Source organism: Lampetra planeri, chromosome 25 (genome assembly GCF_965212315.1).
Source record: "Lampetra planeri chromosome 25, kcLamPlan1.2.h2, whole genome shotgun sequence".
Lineage (NCBI taxonomy): Eukaryota > Metazoa > Chordata > Hyperoartia > Petromyzontiformes > Petromyzontidae > Lampetra > Lampetra planeri.
In genome coordinates this window covers 9,599,072-9,626,421 of record NC_136131.1, presented here as the reverse complement: position 1 = coordinate 9,626,421, position 27,350 = coordinate 9,599,072, and the positions used below count along the sequence as shown (strand labels likewise).

Genomic DNA, 27,350 nt, shown 5'->3' with positions numbered 1-27,350 from the left:
GAGACACACACAGAGACACACACAGGGACCAGCACACACAAGGACCAGCACACACAGAGACGAGCACACGCAGCGGTCGGACGGTGGACTGACTCATCATCAATGGCATCGCGCAGCGAATGCGCCAATCAAGCGGACGAGAAGCGCTCATGAAGCGTCATCACTCGACACCGTCGTTAATTCCCATCACTCGACGCCGCTCCGTCGGCGGGTGGCGGCTCTCGGTTCGAGGGGTCACGGCCCCCGGCGACTCCAAATCATTCATCGCTGGGGCGGTGTTGAGCGGCACAGCGGGGCGTTGGGGTGATGAGGGTTGGGGGCGGCGTGGTCGGTGCTGATGGTGGGGAGCGAGAGGTGTTGGGGGCAGGTGGGAGAAAACTTAATTTGGAGCTTTCGTGACTGCAGGAATTATTATTTGGTTCTTTCGGTAAAGTCACGTATAAAGATAAAATAATAAATTCAATTAAATACTAGCATACGACGTTTCGATTGCCAACACAAGCAATCGTCATCAGGTATAAATTAAATAGAAACACAAATCTAGTGTACTTAGAAATGTAATGTAATACAACAGAGAGTCGGATAACATAACAGTCAACACCCTACCTGGTTGATTACGTAGGTGGGAGTTTGAGACGAGATATCCAAACCAACCCCGACCATCGATGGGGCAGGATATCGTGACGCGCGCATGAGTCTGGACATGTGTGAAGAAGAGAGCCATAGCTCATCGGATACCTCCAGTTTTAAATTCGTTTCTTTTATTGTTATTCTGGTTCTGTGTTCCACAGCACACGAGGTCTTGCTGGAGCCGCAGACTTCTCAGCCACCTCCTTCCCCCTCTCTCCTCGTCCTCCTCCTCCCCCCCAGCCACTCAGCACGGCCGCGGCTCCTGCCTGCATGACTGCGCAAAGTAGCTGGGGTCGAGTTTCACCTGTACGGAGCCTGGCGCGATATAGGCTCCCAACACACACATACACACACACACACGTGTGCACGTATATACATAAACAGAGACAAAGATCCACCGTATAGCCTCAACATACTTTTAGGTCGAGTGTACTTAGCGAGGGGGTGATTGTATCCCCCGGTACTCATTTGAGACTGAGTCGACCTAGGGGAGGCACACGACCGATTCAGATTATCGTCGCCGGTGGCCGTGAGCGGGAATCGAACTCGGGTGGCCAGGTTTCATCACCGCTCCCCACGACACACGTGTACACACAAAGACAAAGATCCCCCGTATAGCCTGTAACATACTGTTGGGGCAAGTGCTGTTAGCGAGCACCTATGAAGGCCTGCACGGCACACGAGGGGGTGGGTGGCCAACACCACGCCCATCCGCCTTTGTCTCCACAGTAGCGATGTTTACACACCGCAGCAGGTACTAATTTGAGGCTGAGTCGACCTAGGGGGAGGCCCACGACCGGTCCAGATAATCGTCACCGGTGTTGGCCGTGAGCGGGAATCGAACTCCGCAGCGCGCTAACCGCTACACTACCGCTCCCCACACGCACGTACACACAGACACACACACACACAACTACACACTGCACTCGCACGCGCCTCGCTCGGCCAATGTAAATGTTGTACAATGGCATTTCTTACGCTCAGCTCTCGCCGGTATCTCGAGCTCTTAGGGAGAGTCTATTGTTCGTGTGCTTTTTTAATTCTTTCTAGTCCGCGCTGATATTTTTAGTGTCAATTTTAGTTTTTTTTGTTATTTACATTTTAGCTCATCCGTGCTCCGGACTTTCACCTCGTCGTGAAATGTATCCGTGAGTCACGTCTTGTTTGTACCTGCAGCACGTGCTGTTTTCTTGATTTCGTTATCCACGAGAGCCACCCGGAGCCGTAGCACTTCTGGTGCAGGAGGATCCTGCCGCTACTTTTGGGGTGTTTTCTTTTTACATCTTTAAGATGTTTTCAGACAATTTTGCACGATCGATGTGACACGTAGCAGGCTTTCGCGACAAATATCATACGTCATAAAGGATTACTCGTTGGTTCTTTCGGTAAAGTCACGTAGGTAGACATAAAACAAAATAAATCAGCAGACATCGCGGCTATCGAGATTTTGACCTGAAGACGGGCGCTTGTGTTGCGTTCGTAACGTCGTGATTTATTTTGTTTGATTTCTACCTACGTGACTTTACCGAACGAACCACAGAGTATGGATTCCTGCAGTCACGAAAGCTTCAAATCAAGATCATAAAGGATTGTGTTCGGTTAGATCGCGTAAATAGAAATGTGTCGTTAACCCTGATGGGCTCACAGTGATGTCATCATCCAGACTGGAAGCAGGAAAACAATTTCACAATTCTGGCAAACCGCCTGCTGAAGCTGGTTGTAATCACCTGCGAAACGTCGTACTTTAATTGTAAATGTTGTGGATTTACTTTTCAACACATCGGTGTGCTGAACTGATAACGAATTGTCACGTTTTGTTCGCGCAAAAAAAACATCCACACGAATTGGCTGTGCCGGGCGGTGGTGGGTTAACGACACATTCTCTACGTCCGCGATCTAAACCCCAAAACCTCCAATACGAATATTAACGATGAGCGTTCATTAGACAGTCGACGCGAGATAAAATCCGGGGCCACGTGGCCACCTTGCGCGTCAGGTGACGCCACCGCGTGTGTGTTTGTGACGCACGCAGCCCGATCGAGACCACCAACGCAAACGAGTCAAACGCGTGGCCATGTGACTTTAAACAGCAGCGAGACGTGATGAGACGTGATGGCAGGGCCGATCATCGTGCGGGCTGGGGTAGAGGTGGGAGGGGGGGCGATGGGAAGGGAAAGAGCGAGGTGGTGGTGGATTTTTGTATGAGATGGTGACGCGCCCGATGTGGGGGCACACACGTGGCCGTGCACAGGGAGAGGAGCTCGCAAACTCATCGAAGTCACTGCGCTTCCAAGACGAAGGAACGAACGCGCGCGTGCTCTCTCGCGCCGCTCATGGGTCCGGGTCGCGCTCCGCGAAGCGGTTGAGCGGCGGCAGCTGAAACCGAAGACTTTTTGCTCCGCGGGGCCACTAACCCCGCCCCCCTCATCGTACCCCCCACCCCACCCCTCCCCTTCTTCCTCCCCCCCCCCCCCGCATCAACCCCGTACCCCCGACCCCCCCCTCCCCCCTTTCCACCCCCGGCCCCCAAACTCACGGGGAAATGAGATTCGCAACCCGACTCCAGAAGAGAGAAAGCGCGGATTAGGGAGGGAGGAGTGGAGAGGGGGAGATCGGGGAGAGGGGGCGAGGGAGATGGGGGGGGGAATGGAAGATGTATAGCAATCAGAATAAAAATATTTAATTTCCTGGAGGAATCCGATGAGCTATAAAGCTCTTTTTCACAGATGTCTAGGAGCCGAACACAGAGACAGAGAGAGAGAGAGACAGATCGGAGGAAGATTGGAGCGAGTGAGAGAGGGAGAGAGATATTTCATAGAGGCCGTTGTCCTTCCCCCGCACCTCCGATTAGCACGGTCGGCTACGTACGGTGCGAAAGAAGTTGAACGTACATCCACACAAAAACGTGGGCGTCTCACGGAGTCGTTGGCACATGGCGGGGCGATGGGAATCCATGAAGATCCCTGAAGAGAAACCGCGCGCACATCGCCCAGGAATGAGATCGCATCGGTTGAAGAGGAGGCAGTTCCGGTTGGCACACTGGGAAAAAAATCAACTCCGCCCTTCGCAATTATACAAATGATTTGGTGACGCTGCCTTGGCAATGGGTGCACAACCTCACTTTGATTTCTCAGATTTCTCAACCGCAGGAATGCAGGGTGCCATTAAAATCATTTTTATTGAAATCGTAACAGGGCCCCAGGAATGCGCTGCTCACAAGAACACATCTATCCCACAATGCAATGTGCCAGCAACATTTTTATCATTTTAATTTTCATTCTAAACGGGTTCGTTTCGTAGCAATGTTTTTAGATTATGGAATGGTTTGTCTTTTACCCAATAGCTAACTATTAGTGTAACTAGTGACACGACAATTTAAAAACTGGTTTTCAGAAAGGGTTTTCAAAAAATAATTTCTCATCAGGTCCCACGGTGTAAATGATCATCTCTAACGCTTACCAACAACTCAATCTCTCGATTGAACCTCATATTTACATGTCATGCAGAAGGAAGGGCCATTTCCCGAAACGTCGCCTATCACACAGGGTGGCCCAAAAGTCACGGGGCTTTTCGTTCGTTCGCTGTACACTACTATACACTGCACTTTACACTACTATACACTACACTATACACTACTATACACTACACTATACACTGCACTTTACACTACTATACACTGCACTTTACACTACTATACACTACACTATACACTACTATACACTACACTATACACTGCACTTTACACTACTATACACTACACTATACACTACTATACACTACACTATACACTGCACTACTATACACTACTACACTACACACTACTATACACTACACTATACACTACACTTTACACTACTATACTATACACTACACTATACACTACACTTTACACTACTATACACTACACTATACACTACACGTTACACTACTATACACTACACTATACACTACACTTTACACTACTATACTACACACTACTACTATACACGACACTATACACTACACTATACACTACTATACACTACACTATACACTACTATACACTACACTATACACTGCACTTTACACTACTATACACTACACTATACACTACTATACACTACACTATACACTGCACTACTATACACTACTACACTACACACTACTATACACTACACTATACACTACACTTTACACTACTATACTATACACTACACTATACACTACACTTTACACTACTATACTATACACTACACTATACACTACACTTTACACTACTATACACTACACTATACACTACACTTTACACTACTATACACTACACTATACACTACACTTTACACTACTATACTATACTATACACTACGCTTTACACTACTATACACTACACTATACACTACACTATACACTACACTATACACTACTATACACTACACTATACACTACACTTTACACTACTATACACTACACTATACACTACACTTTACACTACTATACACTACACTACTACTATACACGACACTATACACTATTATAAACATACTCCTCGCTCTTCCTGGGGAATTCCCAGGCGTTCCCAGGCCAGCCGAGCGACGTCGTCCCACCGCCAGCAGCAGCAGCAGCAGCAACAGCAGCAGCAGCAACAGCAGCAGCAGCAACAGCAGCAGCAGCAACAGCAGCAGCAGCAACAGCAGCAGCAGCAACAGCAGCAGCAGCAACAGCAGCAGCAGCAACAGCAGCAGCAGCAACAGCGTGGTCCTGGGCCGGCCCCGGGGGTCCTCACCCAGTGGGACGTTGCTGCTGCTGCCCGGTAGAGTTCCAGAGGGAGTCTACCGGGGGGGGCATACATTCACATGGTAAAATATATAAAAATATAAAAAATAATAAGTTAATAATGATAATAGATCCAATATTAACTTAAAGAAAAAAACAATGACACTCTTTTAATGCGAGTGTGAAAACAAATTAAATAGCCCTATGTGTCCTGACCTTTGGGCCACGCTGTATATGTCTTATATCAATACCGCATTGATCATTATTGATGAACTTGCCTGAGTTTGTTCTGCTCTTCGCGGTGTCAAAAGTGTCTGGGGGAGGGGAGGATGGAGGGGAGGGAAGCTCCTGACCCCGATGAAGTATCCCGTGGGCATCATCATCATCATCAAAGCAGTGGGGACCCACTGATGGAACAAAATAAAAAATTCAAATACTGAAATACTTTGGTCAATGCGCAAGTCGCCGTGCCATTCGCCACTGCCGACGGCAGTTCCTGCGACCTTGATGATCTGCCAAGCCCGAGAGGAACTGTTTCTCTCTCTCTCTTTCGTTCCTTTCTCTGTCAACTACTGCAGATTCTAGATTTGAAGCTTTCGTGACTGCAAGGATTCATACTCTTAGTTTTTTCGGTAAAGTCACGTAAGTAAAAAAATGAAATTAAAATTAATACAATTTATTTTTACAAAAATATTTTATTACTTTCTTTTTATTAATTTTAATTTCATTTTTTTACCTACGTGACTTTACCGAGAGTATACTGCTGATTCCTTGCATTGCATCGACGCCGTACACTCGGACGTGGCTCGTTCCTGCGCAGCGTTCGCAATCAAGTCCAGCACCGCGGGCTCTCTCCGGCGGTTTATCAGCCTTGAGCGTCACACTCAATCATAATCACCACCGCCACCACCACCATCATCATCAATCATCATCATCGGCAGCCATGATCTATCAACTGCTAGACGAAGACCACCCACGCAATGTCTCCGCCGGTCCGCAGACACGAAGCGAGACATCGCAGCGCGCTGCTCCTGACGCCGTCATCTGGGCTTTGAGCACCCGCGATGTGAAATTGTTGTTCGTTGTTGCTCTGCCATCTACATCAGCAGCCGTACGAAAGAAGAATGAGATGAGGAGGAGGAGGAATAAGGGAAAGGAAGTAGAAGAAGAAGACACGTCTTCAGCGCGCGTTCCCCGAATTCACGTGGCAATTCACGTGGCAATTCACGGCCATATTCCAGTTTGGTTCACAGCGGTGGTCTTCACTCATTTTCAGAAGTGGTGGTGGGGGGGGGAGGGGCAATGTCGCCGATAAGACATCGTCAGTGTGAGGGGTCGCCACACCGCCTGCTGCTACTCGCTCGCCTACTCTTTCATTATCATCGTAGTTGCTTGACGAGCTTGTGCGAGCGCACGCCTTTTTTTCGTAAACTGACACCTATTGGTGGAATTACGTAACTTTTATTCTTCACGTTAGGACACTCATTTGAAACAACAGCACGGTGACGATGGTGATGATGGGGGGGGGGGCGTGTTCAGTGTGTGGGTGTTGTCGCTAGTGGCCGCGAGTCAGGTGCCGCACTGAAGGCCACCAGAGGCCACCAGAGGCCCGCGGGCCTTGCGATAAAGAACGCGGATTTTCCGTGTACAGGAGATTGCTGAAATAACAAACACGTTTGTGTGAGGTGTGCGGTGGCAGAGGTGGGTGGGTGGGGTGGGGGGTGCGGTGCCATCCAGGTCTCGCTTCTCTCGGAGCGGGCAGGGTTCAGCGACAGAGGCGCCTTGTCGTGACCACATTTTAGGGCGTTGCGCGGGTGGAGCGGTGGCGCAGTGGTTAGCGCGCTGCGCTACGAATCCGGCGATCCGAGGACGAATCCCGCTCACGGCCACGGACGTCAACCATCGGTATCTGAACCGGTCTTGTGCCTCCTTTCCGATACTTTACACTGCTATCGCGTTTCCGTGTGTTGTTGTCACGTTCTGACATGCACCTTACTGGACATCTGTAAAAAGAAAAATGGCTTATAGCTCATCGGATTCCTCCAGTGTAAATAAATATTCTGATTCTGACTCACCCTCGAATGAGTACCTATTGCTACGTGTTAATAATTGCCACTGGGGAAGACAAAGGCGGTCGGGCGCGATTCTGGCCACCCCCACCCCGTCGTGGGTGTGCCCGTGCCGGCCTTCATCGGTGCAACTCGCGAACGGCACTTGCCCCAAAACGTCTGTGCAGGCTATACGGGGGATCTTTGCCTTGTGTGTGCGCGCGCGCGCGCGTGTGCGTCTGCTTTCAAAGCGTCCCTTCTGCAAAAAGGCGGCGCGCTCTGGACCCGATCGCGTTTCCACGCCGCACGGAGTGCACAGGAAACGAGATCGGGTTTCCACCCCGAGAAGGCCGAGCGAAGCCGGGAGAGAGAGCGAGAGCGAGCGAGCGAGCGAGAGAGAACGACCCTGAACCCAGCCCAAGCAAAAAGCCCACGCCTCTTCCCGAAGTACACGTCCCACCCCGGCCCAACCTCCACAACAGTGGGCTTGTTGTTTGCTGCTGCTGCTGCTGTTGTTGTTTGCAAAAAAAAAAATCTTTGTCGTTATTCCAACACTCGTCCGGCATCTAATTCACACAGACACCCACAGTGGCTTGTCCCCCCCCCCACACACCCTCCTTCTCAAGGCGCCAGGTTCATAGGCACAGTGCGCTAACCACTTGCACCAAAAACAAAGATCCCCCGTATAGCCTTAACAGACCGTTGGGGCAAGTGGCTTTTAGCGAGCACCTATGAAGGCCGGAACGGTACACGAGTGGTGGGTGGTCAGCACCACGCCCGACCGCCTTTGTCTCCCCAGTGGCGATGTTTTCACGCACCAAGTACTCATTTGAGGCTGAGTCGACCTAGGGGAGACCAAGGACCAGTTCAGATAATGGCCACCGATGTTGGCCGTGAACGGGAATCGAACAGGGGTGGCCGGGGACGTAACGCAGCGCGCTAACCGCTACACTACCGCTCCCCAGACACTTGCACCACCCTCACACACAAAGACAAAGATCCCTCGTATAGCCTTCACAGACTGTTGGGGCAGGTGCTGCTAGCGAGCACCTATAAAGGCCGGCACGGAACACGAGGGGGTGGGTGGCCAGCGCCACGCCACCCTCTTACACACACACAGACACACGCACACACACACAGACACAGACACACGCACACATACACACAGACACACGCACACAGACACACGCACACACACACACACGCACACACACACACGCAAACACACATAGACACACACACGCACACACACACGCACACAGACACACACACACGCACACACGCACACACGCACACACACACAAACACAGACACAGACACACACACACACGCACACACACACAGACACACGCACATACAGACACACACACACGCACACACCAACACAGACACACACACAGACACACACACACGGGCACATACACGTGCTTCACCGACAGGCACAACTTGAACCCTTACTCGGCCGCCCACCCTCTCTGCCTTCGTGTGGATGCAGGAGCTCGGAGAGAAAGTAAAGCCACGTGTGACCGTGGCACCTTTGAACAAACATAAAGACAAAGATCCCCCGAATAGCCTTAGAAACGACTGTTGGGGCAAGTGCTGTCCGTGAGGCCCCCCCCCCCCCTATGGCACACACAATGGGGTGGGTGGCCAGCACCACGCTCGGCCAACTTTTATCTCCCGACTGGCGATAATTTCACACACCGCACCGGGTACTCATTTGAGGCTGAGTCGACCTAGGCCAGGCCAAGAACCGGTTCAGTTAATCGTCACTGGTGTTGACCGTGAGCGGGAATCAAACCTGGGTCCGCCGCCGGGTTCGTAGCTCAGCGCTCTTAACCGTCGCACAACCGCGCACCTCCGATTAGCACGGTTGGCTACGTACGGTGCGAAAGAAGTTCAACGTGCACACACCCACACGAGCACAAGCGCATCCGAGTGTGACCGCATCCTTGCTCGAGGCGCCGTCTCGAGACGCGAACTTCTGTCGGATTTCATTACAGACTCCATTCCGCTCAGGAGGAATTCACTACCTGAGGTTGTAGACTCTCCCGAGATGAGAGAGAAGGGAGAGGTGGGGAGGGGGGGAGTAGAGAGAGAGAGGGAGGGGGGCTTAAAAATGAGACGCGGAGAGGATAAAAGTTGAGAAGACTCCTCGAGCTGTCAACGCGTTCTTCAACCCGGAGCCACAGACACCACCGATGACTGTCGTCATCACTCGAGGTATGTGGACCCTCGACCAAAAATAAAATAAAATATAATTTCGGGAAATCGTCTGCATTGCCTTCGGGCTGTTTCGGTGACAGCTGAAAGTGACTGAGTGGATGAACGCACAGACTGCCTGATTTTTGTTACACGCTCGTGCTGGCTGAAAATGCAGGCAGTAGTTACTCACGGTTTCCTGAAAGGTTGTTGCGGTGGCGCTGTATAGCTCAGCTGTGCGATGTGTTTGCTGAAAGGGGCTCACAGCAGGTGGAGCGAAACGTCGGACATCATTCGAAGCACCAAAACGCATCGGAGAGCCTGACTTTCTTACCAGAAGTCTCGCATGGAATGGTTGAGACGTCAATGGGACCAACCACCTCTGAGTAATGATCGCACACAACACCACCATCCAATCGCTCTTCCTCCTCCTCCTCCGTCCTTTGATGCATTGTCACGATTCGGGTCCCATTCGATTTGTTTATTTAGTCCGATTCGGACGGTTTGCTTTGTACGCGCTTCTGCGGCCGTCTGGAACGCTCTACCTTCCGATATTAGGAAGCCACTGGAGCTATTCACTTTTAAATCTAGATTTCAAAACTCGTTATTTTAGAATTAGCTTGTTGTGTTTGTTCCCGCACCTCCGATTGGTATAGTTGGCTACGTACGGTGCGAAAGAAGTTTAACGTACACACATTAGGAAGACACTGGAGCTATGCACTCTCAGGAGCGGTTCAAATATCACTCGCCAACCGATGTCAGCCGACACTCAGGTCGCCGGGATCAGTGCGCTAACCACTGCGCCACCGCTCCGCACCGGAAAGTAAGGTGATGATTTTTTTTACTTAAAAAAAACACAGCCTCGATGCGTAATCTGCGTGCCTCGCGCCACGAGAGCGAATCGGCTCCCAACAACAAAAGCCAAACCGCACGTGGCGGGCACTTCCTTCCGCGAGGGGGCATTTGGAAGCGATTTTCCGAAATGTATTTGCACTTAGCAAGAATAACGGAGAGTCTCGCGGCGGCGAAGGCACCTTCGGAGTTGACCCAGAGGGACACCCCTCACGTTCACTCCGCTCGCCGTTCTTTGCCGAAGCTGAAATTCACTTTCTCCGTCCGTCACCTTAATCCCTTCCGGACGTGACGTCCTGCTAGCCAGCCAGAAATCCAGCCAGCCAGCAAAACTTTTTTTAAAATAATTCTAGTATAATATGAAATTCACTTTTGTTTTATTCTTCAAATGAATGCGTGCAAACAATCGACTGCAAGGTCGACGCAAAAATAATTGGTCAGTAACACCGTTTTAAAATAAAATATATATTTAAAAGGTGATGTTTCGGGCAATGGCCCTTCTTGTGAATTGTTCTTGTGCACCGCTGCCAACGCGATAGCGACATCGCCAAATATAATTTGTGGGTTTGTAACTGTGATTTCATAGAATCCATAATGTGCTGCTTATATTGAATTTAAACACATTCACCGCCGGCGAAAAGCCAGTTATGGAAATTCCGCGTTCCTATAGTGGGAGCGGATCCGTCCACAGAAGAGCCGCCTTGACTTGCCCACAAAGTGGTACTGATTTACCGGCCCCTGGTGGATGATGGGCGGAGTCAACCCCTCCCTTATCAAACCAGGATGTGAATTCGCAATGTAAAAAGTATAAAGGCACGTGCATTTGTTTACAGCGAGACCTGCGTTGAAAACCAATCACAACTTAACAGGCAAAACAATTAAAATAAAATAAAAATCAACACCCGATTTACTGACACAATTATCCGCATCAACCCGGGCGAATAAATCACCGTGTCGAGCGCCTCGACGTTTTGCCGCAAGGAATAATCTTCTCCCCTTCCCTCCTCCTCCTCCTTCAAAGTGCAGTGAAGACGAGAAACACGTTCCACGTGGGTAAGGTTCCTCCTTGAAGCAGTGTGTAACCCCAACTCCCTCCCTCCCTCTACACCACCACCTCCATTCTCCCTGCACAACCCCGCTTCTTTCGCGCCGTACGTAGCCAACCGTGCTAGGCGGAGGCGCATCATCATCATCGACACCACCACATCATCTTCATCATCATCACCCAATCAGCAATACCACCTCTACCACACGAATTATCCACCAGGCATTTCGCCGTCACAATTAGGCCTGAGTCACAACGACAAAGAACCCCCGTATATCTTCTTGGTTATTTCGGTAAAGTCACGTAGAAGGGAAGTAATAAAATAATAATAAAACATAATGAAATAATTATTTTATTATGTTTTCTTTTTCTTTTTATTATTTTATTACTTCCCTTCTACGTGACTTTACCGAAAGAACCAAGAAGATAAATCCCTGCAGTCACGAAAGCTTTAAATCGAAACCCCCGTATAGCTTTATACATTCTTTTGGGGCAAGTGCTGTAAGCGAGCACATTTAACGGCCGGTACGGCCGGCACCACGCCCTGCCGCCTTTGTCTCCCTCGTGGCGATGTTTACACACCGCACCAGGTACTCATTTTAGGCTGAGTCGACCTAGGGTAGGCCCAGGACCGGTTCAGATAATCATCACTGGTGTTTTCCGTGAGCGGGAATCGAACCCGGGTCGCCAAGTTCGTAGTGCAGCGCGCTAACTGCTACACTACCGCTCCCCACTACACACACACAGACACACACACAGACACACACACAGACACACACACAGACACACACACATACACACACACGCACGCACACGCAACACACGCGCGCACGCACCCACGCACGCCGAGGCTGCAGGCTCGGCGGTAAGAGGATACACGAGGCTGTGTTGGCTGGCTGGCCACTGGTTCGCTGTTATTGCATTAAGCAGCGTGCACCTCGCGCTCTTTGAAGCGTTCTTGCCTTACGATTAATTGCTTAAAGGGAGAAAAAAACCGCTTCGTTCTTCGCGTTTCCATCTGCCACGCGCATATGGTCATCCGAGATGCAGGGGGTTGAAGGGGGGGGAGGCGGAGGATGTGGGGGGAAAGGGGGGGGGGCAGGCAAAGGGGTGGGGGGAGTAGTAAGTTTTTATTAAGCACGTATAATATTTGCATTATTTAACGGTTCGTCGAGAAGAACACGGCGTTCGCCACGCGCGGTTTGGAAAGGCGTCTCTGACACCACACACACACAGAGGCTGCACTTGCAGCACTCAGTGATCGGACTCAAGTGCGCAAGTTCCATAGCGCAGCGCGCTAACCACCGCGCCACCGCTCCGACGGATTTCACCGTCAGAAGTAGGAAACTAGTGGAGTCGAAACCAGCTTTCATCCGCCTGTGATTTAACAGGGGATTCAAGTGCAGCGAGTCCATGGTCCAGGCCCGATCACCAATGACCATAAAACATTCCTGCGGAGGGAGCTGGTAGGAACATTGGGTTGCTCGGTCAATGGCCAGGGTCAACGGCGGCGTGGTGTATTCGGCAAATATGCCCGACTGTGAGGGCGGGCACAAGCCGGCGTGAGTAGGTTAAACGTTGAGTTTTATAAGGGCACCACGGGGTGACCAGCCCCTCCCCACCCAGCCCCACCCCTCCCACCGCCCACCCAGCCCCACCCTCCCCACCCAGCCCCTCCCCACCCTCCCCACCCAGCCCCTCCCCACCCTCCCCTCCCCATCCAGCCCCACCCTCTCCACCCAGCTCCTCCCCATTCAGCCCCTCCCTCCCCACTCAGCCCCTCCCTGCACGACGGACACAATAATCCCCTGTGGGCTGGTGTAACCAGGAGGTTCCTACCAGTATAACCGTACCGAATGCAGACCCAGCCATGTTAAATATGTATTTTCACTAAAATGTGGCTAAATTCTAGCTCCATCAATGCAGAAATAAATGTAGGGTTGATTGCCATGCGACGAACATTACTCTGTAGCAGAGTGGTTGAAATTGTGCTGCTGCAGATTGTAGCCAGGCCGTGGTGGCTGCCACGCCTGCATCCTCTGATGCTGCACTTGTAGAGGCAGCAGCGAGGGTTTGGGGATCACAGAAACGTTGGGGAGACTCCCTCCCCGTGGATGGACGTCGTGGAGTTGCCATACTCTGGCGCGCTCCGGAGAGTGCGAGATAGCAAAAAATGTGGACTCCACCTGTTCCGTTTGTATGACATACAAGTGTGGCCCCCTCGCACACGTGGGCTAATTGTCCGACAACACCTTAATATATAAGTTCCATCAACAACAAAAACGCCGTCGATCGTACATACATATATATTTCCATTTAAAGCATCGTTATTGACGAATGTGTCGAAGGTTTTGTTGATTTGTTACGAGCAACGGTGAACTGCTTAATTAAATTTGGTTTCAAGCCTCCTCTCGACACCGGTCAGGGCTCGTCGCGGCTGGAAAGGAGTCTTCATCTCGAAAGGATCGGGACGCATTCCAGGATCGGATTGAACTCGAAGCATTATTTTTTGGCTCCGCTTCGGAGTTCAGCAGCACCCATGCAGCGTCACCTATAATCCGCGCGTCACGCGCGCGCGCGTTCATCCACGGGGACATCACCAGCAGCAGCCTCTCTCTCTCTCTGCTGGATGAAGGTCTTCCGCACGCCGTGTCGCCGATGTGGGGTTGTGTGGACATGTATGCATGTATGTATCCATAATATAAGGTGTTTTTTTAGATAGAGCGCGTATATATAAATGTGTCGTGAACCACCCGACACGTAAACCGAACGTGCAAATGCGTTACTAGTACAGCACTAACCGGCGTGTTGGAGAGCAAATCCACAACATTTACAATCTGAGTACGACGTTTCGCCAGTAATTACAACCAGCTTCATCAGGCGGACAGCCAGATTTGTGGAGAAATCCTCCCGTTTCGTTCCTTAAAAAGCGGGATAAATGTGATTACTTTACTTGTGAGCCCTTCGTGCGAGAAGGGGGGGACTAAGTACAATGGGTATCCGTTGCCGGTTAGGTTATATGTATGTTGAACTTCTTTCACACCGTAAGTAACCAATCGTGCTCATCGGATGTCACATTTCGCCGCGCCTGCTGGTTGGTGAAGAGGGAATCCCAGAACTGTATTTTTAAAAAACTATTTTGTTTACCAGGTAAAGCCCACTGAGCTATATAACGCTTTCTCAGAAGCGACCTGGCCACAAATGACAGCTCAACGAAGAAGTGGCTTATCGCGTGGAAATGTATAGCAGCCAATTAATCCCTAGGCGTCTTGATTATCCATGTGGAGGGGGGGAAACGGGAGGACCCGGAGAGAAAAAATTCCACGTGGGAGAACACGCAAACTTCAAATGTACAACAGGCGTCAGGGTCGGAATCGAACCCACGTCCTATACAAACCCTTTGTTTTTAAAGCCACGGTGTTATTGACGAACGTGACGAGTGTTCTTTTTCATGCTATCTTCGTTATATGCGTTATTCCGCGTCTCTCATCGCCCAATGAACGGCGCCGACGTCATAACGAAATCGCGGCGCGCGCGACACGTGACATTTTACGCACGTTCATCGTCCCGCTGCACGTGCTCGCCTTGACCAATGATCTCATCGTCCAATCATCTATCAAAAACCACCGCGTGGATGAGAGGATTGCGGTGGCGGCGGTGGGGGGGCGGCGAGGAGGACGGCCGTAAGAGCATTTGAAAGGAAGCAGAGGACGGAGCGACCCATCATCGTTCCGCGCGCGGGACGGAAGTTACGGAACGCACCGCGCTCATCCAGCAGTGGATCGAATTGAATGTCCATGACACCAACACACGCACAGCGCCTCGCTTTGGTACGTCGAGGCGGCGGCTCATCGTATCGCTTACAGAGGCATTCAGTGGCGGCGAAATCCAATTCCTCTGTGTTCCCTCCGACTCTCTCAACTCCACGCGGGCCCCTTAAAAGCCCGGCTCTGAGTTGACAAAAATCAATGGGTCATCGCGGCGACTGAAAGGCGACACCGCCGCTCCGTTCCGTCGCCTCGATTCATGGGAACCCGCAGGTGTGTGTCGGGGGGGGGGAGTCGAGGATTGGCGGGGGGGGAGTCCACGTGTAGCGCAGTGAGCTAACCACTGCGCCACCGCTCCCAACGTAAACACCCCACACGCATGCCAACCACCACCCCTGACACAAAAGATAAATATCCCCCGTATAACCTCACAGGCTATTGGGGCGAGTGCTATTAGCGAGCACATATGAAGGCCCTCCCACCCAAAGACAACGATCCCCCGTACAGTCTTAACATGCTGTTGGGGCAGGTGTTGTTAGCGAGTACCTATGAAGGCGGCGACGGCACACGAAGGGGTGGGTGGCCAACATCACACCCACACACGCACACAGACATACCTCCCTAATCCGACACACACACACACACGTATTACTGTAGAGCATGTACACAGCCCGACTATTCCGCAGGTATCGCGTGACGCCGGAATTTTTGTAATTCTTTACGCCGGACCGTGAACAACAACGCACACCGCCCGCCACGCAGACCCAAGCCCCCCCACCTCGCCGCTACTCAACCAGCTTTAGCGGCCTTCCGATGTTTTGAGTCCTCGTTCATGCAATGTGGTCTAGCGGTACACGTGAGCGGCTCGCCATCGAACGATTGCAGAGTTCAATTCGAAGTTCAAATCAAAAGGCGTGGATTAGAGAGCGGCCTGCCAGCTTAAAGACCTCGGGCAAACTGTTCAGAGGGGATCGGGTATAGGACACCGTCGCTGGCAAGGGTTGATGGTCGATGGTCGAGGCGTGGTGACGGAGTGTCAGCCGGGATTCTTCTGGGATAAAAATAGAGATGCTGATTTTGCATGGAGATGGAGCGATGAAATGGGCTCGTGTGTGCAGGTGCGAAGGGTGGATTGTGGTGGCGACGGTGTAGGGACCCCCCCCCCCCCCACTTCATCTGGCAGTGGATAGATCATGGCTTATGATGAGACGCGGGAGTTGAACGCATGCGTGGCATTGCGTAAGATCCGTTGCATATGGATTGTGAGACGTGAATGTTGTATGCAATGGGTTGGCGTGGTCAATAGTAATCGCGACCAATCCATGACTTTGCCGTGCTGTTTTTTCGGTAAAGTCACGTAGGTAAAAAATAAAATAAAAAATAATAAAAATAATAGAAATAATTATAGAAATAAAATAACAAATCACGTGATTTATTATTTTATTTCTATTATTATTTCAATAAAGTTTATTTTTTATTTTTTTATACCTACGTGACTTTACCGAAAAAACCTAAGAGTAAGTTTTTGTTTAATCAAGCAAATCTCTTCTGGGAATTTGACGGCATCGATCTTATATTTGTAGAGAAACTGAAAACAAATCTCAGGAACACAGCCCGCAGGAGAAAATAAAAAATGAGTGACTTTATATGCAATAGCCCTTCAGAGCACAATGGGATGACTTTTCATCGATTAGTTATTCATCAATACATTACTTTTTGTGAATTGGACTACATGTAGTTATATTGGAAACCCAGTTATTGATACTTGACATTTAAATATAAATGAATAGTACTGAAAAATACATGACTGAACAGCCCTTCCTCAATCTAAAGTAGGTTCTCTCCATGCAGGGTCGGCAATAGGGGGTTATCGGACCATACTTCCCCACGTTGCTCAGTGCGGGGTTTGTGAATATTACCCAGGACCAGTTGATACATCACTCGCCACTAATGTTAGCCGTGGTCGGTATTGGAGCTCGGCTTGCCGTGCCCCGGTTCATAGCATGCACGGTGCAAATCACTGCACCACCGCCCCGCGCATGACGAATGGCATACCCACACCGCACAAAGACAAAGATCCCCCAAGTAGCCTTCAACGTGCTGTTGGGAGAGGTTGCTGTTCGCGACGGCCGGCACCACGCACGGCCGCCTTTGTCTCCCCAGTGTTGACGTTTACTACTCCACAAGCGCACGCAGGTACTCAAACACGCACGCACACCGCCACCTCGTGGCCAGATGTCTGCGATGCAGCGTCATGTTAAAAGTCCGGCTTGCTGATGAGACCCAGGGAAATCGAAACTGGACCACAGTGTCGTGTTTAAGACACGCGGGAAGTATATTCTTGGATCTTTCGGTAAAGTCACGTAGAAGGGAAATAATAAAATAATAATAAAACATAATAACATTCTCACGACGTTTCGGCCACAACACAAGCAGCCGTCCTCAGGTGAAGAACAGAGCTGAAGGAAATACAGCGTCTTAATGACGCTGGACGCTGTCTTCTTCACCTGAGGACGGCTGCTTGTGTATGTGGCCGAAACGTCGTGAGAATTGTATTATGTTTTATTTCTATTATTTTATTATTTCCCTTCTACGTGACTTTACCGAAAGAACCAAGAATATGAACCCCTGCAGTCACGAAAGCTTTAAATCAAAAAATATATCTAGTTCAGTTTTAATTGTATGTTTTTTTTAAGTGATTCGTTTTACCTCTCCTATGCTCTGCACTCCAATCGTGTTTGTTGTTGTAACGTTGTGACCCGGCCCTACTGGACAGTTGTGAGAAAGAGCTTCATAGCTCATCGGATTCCTCCACTATAAATACAGATTCTGATTCTGAACGCTCCATCTGTAGCTCGTGCGCACGATCTGATCTCATCGCCGGATGTCCTCTCGAGCTCGTTCGCTCCTTGGGCTGCCACTCTGTAGTTAGTCTCGACCATCGGCCACCCTCTCTTCTGGCGACGCCTCCTGCTCCCCCCCCCCCCCCCCGTATCAGTCGACACGACGTCTCCAACTTGCGCATGTTCTCTAATCCACGTGTTTCTCTTTCCGCTTCTCTCTAATTTAATCTGTCGCACGGAGCAGTATGCAGGCCTAATTGGCACATTCCCCCGACGTTTCAGGCCATGGGCCATGCCCAGCATTAGAGGCAATAACTCTGCAATGACGAGCGAAGCACGGCGAAGTGAGTACTGTAGTAGAGGACAGTGCAACTGAAAAGCCAATCGTTGTACCGTACTATGCTGCAAAGTCTATGCTCCCCGACTAGACCTCCGATCCCCTGGATTGCATGTCCAGTGTCCTAAGTATTGCGCCAAAGGTCAAGATCACAGAGACTCGAGGAGTTTCATCATGGATGTCACCCGTACTCAGGAGTGAGCAGGAAAGTCTGCTCAGAAGGCAATGGTATATCATCGACAGGGAGCAGCACAGTTCAATTCAGACGGCAGTCAATTGTCGGCTGGCACCATCAAAGACGATATTACTGCGCTTGATGACAGAAAATATGTTCAGCAGATAAATGCCAATGTCTGCTAGCCACCACGACAGGGCTGCAGGTACTTTTGCATTTCCTCCGAGACCATCCTTTGTAACGTGTTGGGAGTCAAAACATTTTCAAGTCAATTTACGATCGGACCAGGAGGTGGCAGTACAGCAAGGCGGTTCAGGTCACAGACTCGATGGATCCTTGACCTCTGGTCAAGTTCAAGTTCAGTGCCGAGTGCCTCTCTCCGTACAATGTAAATACACCCCGTGTGTCTGTGCAACGTCTTTTAGACGCAGTCGCATTTCGACTCTGCTTTGCAAATCTGACCGTGTCCCCGTCCGGTTGCGTAACGAATGCATCATAGGGTCGCACTCATTACACACCAGAGGTGTGGACTCGAGTCATGTGACTTGGACTCGAGTCAGACTCGAGTCATGAATTTGATGACTTGCGACTCGACTTGGACTTGCATAACAATGACTTTGACACAAAGTGCTCGGCACAAATGAATCACAGGACCTCGCTGATCTCGTCGAGGAGAAAACTGCGGTCGTACTCGCAGCGGCTTTTGGCTCACCGTCGAACAAAGGCGGCGGTCACCGCATCGCGCGGCGCTTTCGGATGCGCTTCTGCGGCCGTCTGGAACGCTCTTCCGTCCAATATTAGGACGCCACTGGGAGCTTTGCACTTTTACATCCAGATTTGAAACTCGTTTCTTTAGAACTGCTTTTTGTGTTTGGTTTGCTGGCCTTCCTCCGCACCTCCAATGAGCATGGCCGGCTACGTACGGTGTGAAAGAAGTTCAACGTACATACACACATACAAATCCGCGTTCTATTGTTTGGGCGAACAATGCAACGTGACGGACACAACGTGGCGAGGTGGTTTCTTCCAGCAGTGGATCGATACAAATCTGTGAATGATATTGCGATACTAATACTGTATTGTTAATATTATTTTAATGTACAGCCCTTTGGGGCCGTCCATAAATTACGTCACGCACCTGGGGGGCGAGGGGGGTCAGACATTTGTGACGATGCGTGACGAGGGAGGGGGGGTTTGAGAAATGTGACGTCACATCAAAATGTGCAACTTTAAATAAATATAGACAACACGTTCTACTTAATTAAATAGACTTTTTAATAAATGTTTTTTCCTACAACATCAGAGTGCAGCGCCACATTAAATACGCACTACAATGACAATAGTTTAAAGCGATTTGAAGCACGTTTTATTTTCAAAATGGAAATATGGTTTTGGGGGGGGGGGGGGCAGAGCTTTGTGACGTCATATTTGAGGGGGGGGTCTGACTTTTTGTGACGCCGTGTGACGAGAGAGGGGGGGTTCAAAAATCGTCCAAAATCGCGTGACGTCATTTATGGACGGCCCCTTTGTCAACACAATTGTCATGCGTTCACGATCAGTTATTGCCCATGTTTGTGTTTGGCGATGCTGCTGCTGCTGATGCGTTGGCAGTGATGCACAATCGACAAAATAACTCAAATGTCTGCTGCAGCATTTGGTGACTAACATTGACACTGACATGTAGTCAGGAAAACATTTTGGGCAAATCTAATTCTCCAACTCTGTCAATATCCGCAAGCCCTACGTGCCATGCAAAATGTCCATAACTTGCTTTTAAGCCAATATTATTGACGAAAGCGAGTGCTGTTGTTGTTTTTGTCGTCGAATGATCTACAATTGCTATTCTGGATGTTGATCTGCATGATTGTTATCGCGTTGCAGCAGAAGTTGCTGACGTGGGAGAAATGTGAAACAGATTCCGGGTGACGTCATTACCCTCGCCTGCTTTTGATAAATAAATAAAGCAGGCTGCTCACGCGTAACGTCACCCCCGGCCCCTTGTTATTCTTCAACGTCATCCGTCGTAAGCCACGCAATGCCTTATACGTGACGTCATCGCGCGCAAAGTAAAATCGGGAACGCGAACACCTTGCGCGTGACGTCATCGCGCGCAACGTAATGTCGGCAACGACGCGCCGCCGTGCGCGTGACGTCATCGCGCGCAACGTAATGTCGGCAACGACGCGACGCCTTGCGCGTGACGTCATCGCGCAACCCACACGTCGTAAACCGACGTGATGTCACCGCGCACGCAGTGACGTCATTACGCGCGAGCAGCCCTTCCACCCCCCCTCCACGCCACTCGTCAAAGCCTCGCCAGCAGCGTTGTCGCTCCCGCAGCCTTTTGTGCGCCTCGCGTCTTCCCGGCGATGTCGGCGGATAAAGAGAAAAAGAGGTGAGGGCCCGGCTGACGACGACGACGTCGCGGTGGCTTGAGGAGGAGGCGGGCGGCGCCCCCCCCCCCACCTCAGCCAGAGTCGAACTTTAACGCGGGGAAGCAGCCGCCGCGGCCCGACGAGTCGTGGGGGAGCGGCTCCCCCCGGGGGGGGGGGGCTTCTGCTGGAAGTGGTTAGCCCGGCCGCCTCGTCGAGGGCCGGAGACCGTCACCCCCCCCCCCCCCGCGGAGTTTGTTGGATGCGGCGAGGGGAACTACGAGCTCGCAGCGCGAACGTCAATCGGAAACGGCTCCCCCCCCCTGCCCCCCTTTCTCGCGCATGTTGAACGTCGATTCGTTGAGAGAGTTTTTTGGCTGTCGCTTTGGCGGTGTGGCGCGTCCGGTGGGGGGGGGTCGAGTGGGGATCGGGGTGGGGGGGGGTCTGGTGGGGGGGTGGTCGGGTGGGGGGTCGGATGTGGGGGGGGGGGGGTCGAGTGGGGGTCGGGGGTGGGGGGGGGGTCTGGTGGGGGGGGTGGTCGGGTCGGATGTGGGGGGGGGTCGAGTGGGGGTCGGGGGTGGGGGGGGGTCTGGTGGGGGGGGTGGTCGGGTGGGGGGTCGGATGTGGGGGGGGGGGGTCGAGTGGGGGTCGGGGGTGGGGGGGGGGTCTGGTGGGGGGGGTGGTCGGATAAGGGGGTCGGATGGGGGGGGGTTGGATGGGGGGGGGGTCTCCCACCACTCGCCCACCACTCGCCCACCACTCGCCCACCACTCGCCCGAGCCGCCCACGGGGAGGAAATGTGAAGAAAGGGGGGCCCGACGAATTTACCCTCAAAAGTTGTGCGATTTAACGCGGCGCCTCGGTCGCGGGTCGAATCTGCGATGTGTTAAAGTCCAGGGGGGGTGGTGGTGTCGGTGGGGGGGGGGAAGGGATCGATAGTTATCGGAGAGGAACGATGGAGAAGATCTCCCGTCCCCCCCTCTGTCAAGAGTTGCCTAACAAACGCGTCGCCATTTTGTACTGTACAGTGCGTGGTGGTGCTGCTGTTGTTGTTGCCACTGGTTGTTGTTGTTGGTGGTGGTGTGTGATGGGCACGTGAGAGGCCGCAGCCTCGAGTTTATCTCCAGGCGCGGCAGTTGATATAAAATCCACATTTATTCGTCAATTCCCACCCCCACCTGCCTCGTTATCTGTACGTGGGGCACGCGTGCAGGCGATCGATTGGGCAGGTGGCTTCTCTGGCGGAATAAAAGTGTGTGGGTCACTCGCACCGCTCCACAATACAGCCGTGGCAGACGTTGGAAAAGTAGGCCAAATACTCTCCTCCCAGAGGGCCCTTCTGGTTTGCTGGCAAGTGGCGTGTGAGGAAGCGGTTGCAGGAATGTTGCCCCTCCACGCAGTGTATCATCCATAGCTCGCAGTCCCACCACAGTCCACGTGTGCGTGTGTGTACACAGGTTAGTAGTGGCAAGCAACACCAACAATATGATCCCGATTCCCGGTCACGGTTAAGAGTGAGCGAGTGATTTCTGAATCGATCGTGATCGAAGGCCACCATCACCGTCACAAACCCCGCATTGGCCAGCGTGGTTTTGTGTGGTCAAACAACCCCGATGATCGACAACATTCATCCGTCAGTGGATACACAACCGGCTGTTTATTGTTGTTGTTATTATTAATAGAATGTGTGTGTGTAAAGGTGGAGCGGTGGTGCTGTAATGTGGGTCCCGTAGTGCGCCATGAAGCTGGACTGACTCGAGTTAGATTCCCGGCCAGAATCGAGATGAGTGACCGGTGGTGATGGCCTCGGTCAGTCCTGGCCGCTCCAAAAGCTTTGATTTGGGCCTCGATTGTGTGTAAAACAACAGTAAGGGAAACAAAGACGGATGGGTTTTTGTGTGGCTTCACCCCATCGCGCACCGTGCTGGCTTCAATAGGTGTTAATTGTAGATTTGAAGCTTTCGTGACTGCAAGGATTCATACTCTTAGGTTTTTTCGGTAAAATCACATAGGTAAAAAATAAAAATAATGATAGAAATTAAATAATAATAAATGGAAATAAAATAATAAAAGTACTTATATAAATAAAATAATAATATATGACAATTGCTCAATTGATTTATTTATAAAAAATATAAATAATGATAGAAATAAAATCATAAATGAAAATAAATCAATTATAAGAAAAATCAATTGATTTCTTTTCATTTATTATTATTTCTATCATTAAAATTTTTTTACCTACGTGACTTTACCGAAAAAACCTAAGAGTTTCAATAGGTGCTCGCAAACAGCGCTCGTTCACTTTGGTACGTGTCTCTAAACTGGGATCTTTGTCTTTATATTATTGTCTTCTTACCTGGGAAATGTATAAATCGGGTACCGTGGCATATACATGGCGTGCGGGGGGTGGCCTTTATTCGGCGGTTGACTGAGAATGAGCTTGGCATTATTTTCGATTATTAAGAGCCCACATTCTTGGTTCTTTCGTTAAAGTCACGTAGAAGGGAAACAATAAAATAATAAAATTATAGAAAGAACCAAGAATATGAATCCCTGCAGTCACGAAAGCTTTAAATCAAAATATTAAGAGCCCGTTGAGACCAAACGGTCCGAGGGTAGATTAGGCATGAAAATCAGTTATTAATGTTGTCTATCAGTCAACATAGGTTAACGATTGATTGTCTTGTTACTATTCAATTTGGTCAGAATAGTTAATTAATGTACTGGGCTGCAGTAAATAATTGAATGAATGTAGTGTTTGGATTTTCTCGAATTATTCTGGTACACGTCTGACAGATGCAGTTGTCATGATGCTGTTTTACTTTGGGAGCAAATTAGCTATCGTCTGTATGAATAAAGACCTTAATCTGTCTGTCTCAAAAACCTCTAGGGTACCTCCCGACCAGTTAGAAAGCTGACATTTCGATTTTAAGTGCCCCATAAACGTTTTTGTGCCTGGCGTCATTCAGAAAATGTTCAAAATATTAGATTGCGGTTTATTTTCGTTTGATAGAGCCTTAAACAGTAAATAAAATTAAAGCGAGAACCATTGTTCTATCTGTTATTGCTTATGAGATATTTCTTATTAGAACGAAACTAATACGCATTTTATGATGTTGAAATCTGAATACCGGTAATAAAAGATAGGAGCTTCCTCTCCTAGAGTATTAAGTTCATTCATTTTTGTTCTTTCGAATAAAAAAAGGAACTGATTCTTTAAATCGAGCGGTTTCCGATGAGTAGGTATTTAAATATAGGAAATTTAATCAAGTAGTCAATAATTTGTGTTTTTTTTGCGGTAAAATACATCTTTTTGGAGTAGTGTCTGATGGTAGATAAAAAAAAATCGTATCAGGTTAATTATATTTCATTTAAACTTTTCCCTGGAGAAGACAGGCTTAATGAACTCGTACAATATACACATGAAGCTAACCAGGGGGTCTGTGTGGTGTAATTATGGCTAGATGGTTATACAGGTAGGAACAACAGGTTCCACATTGCCCACCGGGGATTATTTGTCTGTCGTGCATATTTGTCTGTCGTGCACGAAAGCGCTGTCCAACCAAGTTCCTACCTGCCCACTCCGAAGGAACGTGTTTTTTTTCCAATGTACTTTAATATTCTTTGGGTCTTTCGGTAAAGCCACGTAGATAGAAAAACAATAATAAAAATATCACGACGTTTCGATCGCAACACTCAGCAGCTCTCCCGCGATACTTTTTCATCTGATGACGATTGCTTGTGTTGCGATCGAAACGTCGTGATATTTTGTATTTTTATTATTGTTTTTCTATCTACGTGACTTTACCAAAAGACCCAACGAATATGAATTCCTGCAGTCACGAAAGCTTTAAGTCAATGTACTTTAACGTAAATTTTTATGTAAATTTTGCTCTTGCTGTCATGGCATGATAGGTTTCCATTGGTCTCATATGAGACGAAATATCCATTCAAATCTCTCAGAGGAGTGCAATCTTGGGTGTTCAGAGAAACAGCCCTCGGAAGCAGATATCAGTGGAGATACCTCCGTCCAATGGATCCTTTTAATTGTTGGAGCTGGAAATGCAGCCAAATTATGTGCGCAACCAAATAAAAGTGATTTTTTTTGTGCGCAGACATTGATAGCCGGTATGAGATCATAAACTCCACTACACTCTGAGAACCCAGTTGAATCACTTGGTTTTGAACCAAGGATCTCAGTGGTGCCAAGCTAGGCACTCTGACCACTGAGCCACCACGTCTAAGTGGGTTTTTTTTCTCACAAAAAATATTTTGCTCAATGTTTATTCCGAATTGTCGTGGTACCACCTGTCTTGATTCTGCATGCAACAATCCGCTTAGCACCTGCACACGTTCTGATTGCGGGACGTTCCATTCCTTGGCTGTCTAATTATCATTCCTTAGTAATGGCTGATAGCTTTATGGATACCTGCATACATACATGCACACTGTAATTAGCAAAAGCGGTGGGCTGCATCACATTATATCCCTGGATAATTAGTTTGTGGTGTAACCTAATTTAAGAGCTAACTTTCCAGTCGTCACACGAGTGCAAAATGTGGAGTGACTAAGCCAAATGATTTTGTCATGATGTAGTTGGGATTTAGCAGTTTTACTCTGAAATTTGGAGCCACGTGTAATTCTGGTAAATGGTCAGTTTGTGCCTTGATGGAGTCAGATTTGGTCTGGTACCCAATTAAAACACACTTCAACTTCCCTAGAGACTCCCTCCCACAACTCTCTTTGAATCTGTGTCCTCTCGGTCTCTGTCCGTCTCTCTTTTTGTCTGTTACGTTTAAAAGAACGTCTCCCTCTGTGTGTGTCTCATCTCTCTCTGGTTGTTTCCATGTTAGTCTGACTGTCTCCCTTCATTCCTCTCCATTTCCCTATGTGTTTGTTTAACACATTCCTGCGGAGGGAGCTGGTAGGAACGTTGAGGTGCTCGGTCAATGGCCAAGGTCAACGGCGGCGTGGTGTATTCCGCAAATATGGCCGACTGTGAGGGTGGGCACAAGCTGGCGTGAGTAGGTTAAACGTTGAGTTTTATAAGGGCACCACGAGGTGACCAGCCCCTCCCCACCCAGCCCCACCCCTCCCACCCCTCCCCACCCAGCCCCTCCCTACACGACGGACGGACACAATCCCCTGTGGGCTGGTGTAACCAGGAGGTTCCTACCAGTATTATGTTTCTCTCTTGCTCACTGTGTCTCTTCCCATGTTTTTCCATCTGTGTCTCTGTCCTTGTTACCGCTGTCTATTTGTCTGTGTGTCTGTCCCGCTATGTCTATATCGGTCTCCCTCTGCATCACTCTCTAAGCTCCATCTTTCCACAGTCCTCAGAGAGCCCCACTTGGTGTGGCGATGGCTCTGGTTTGAGCCAAACACGCACTGCATGTTGGTAATAATCGGATATTATTACGTCTAATTTTTTTTTTAAATCCTTCATTGAGGAAGTAAAAGTAAATATTTCTTCTTTGTTTCACATTTTTAATTACTGTGGTGACATCAGTGTTACACTTTACCAGCCGCGTTAATGCTGCATTGATTCATCATTTTTTTTTATTCCTATGCTCACGACTTGCACTTCAAATCACTTGTCTTTGGATCAATGTTTTAACTCGTGTTTGTTGCACGTAACACATTCATGTGTTCCCTGTAGCCACTGGAGATGCTACGTTTATTGCAGTGAAAGGGAATTAAATCTTGAATGGAATGTGACCTTACATTGTGACAATTCATCGAAGGGGACACATAATTACAGGCTTCCTTTCTCTATACGCCGACCGCAGTCTATGGTTTCAGTCCAAATAAGTACTAAGCTCATAAATTGACAGATACCTCGCTGCCATGAGGACACACAAATTTCTTACGCTATGGGTCCTGCCAGAAACGCTTAAAATTCTCACAACCATTCGCCGGGCTTATTTCACATCCAGCTGCAAACCTGTAGCTGGGCAGTTCCGAATATTAGGCAACGTTAGTCAAACACCTCCTCTTAAGTGATAAGGTAATGATCAATAACAATGCTGGATTAATTTTTCCTCGTGTCTGTCAGTCATGGGGGTTGTTTGACCATACTTTACCATTGTAGCCCCAATGGCATATATATGCTCCCCCATCTTCACCAACCTGCAGCGACCATCATGGTGATGTATGGTCCAAATAACCGCCCCACAATCCGCATGGACATGATGGGGGGGGGGGGGGGAGGCCCTCATCCAGCATTGGATTGACAAAAAAAATACATTGAATATGTAATAAGAACACAGTCATAATAATGGTGATGAGGGCGGTAATGAAATAATAATAACAGGCTTTTTTTAG

The 27,350-nt window shown here is 49.4% G+C and overlaps 1 protein-coding gene across 1 annotated transcript in view; it reads left to right on the top strand.

Moving 5' to 3' along the window:
• Positions 1–20,914: 20,914 nt before the first annotated feature.
• LOC144727435 (hypoxia-inducible factor 1-alpha-like) overlaps positions 20,915–27,350 on the top strand; it is a 43,027-nt gene continuing 36,591 nt past the window's right edge. Inside the window, 1 exon segment of the mRNA XM_078606262.1 lies at positions 20,915–21,046. Within this exon segment, the coding sequence (XP_078462388.1) occupies positions 21,021–21,046 (26 nt within the window). The 5' untranslated portion in view covers positions 20,915–21,020.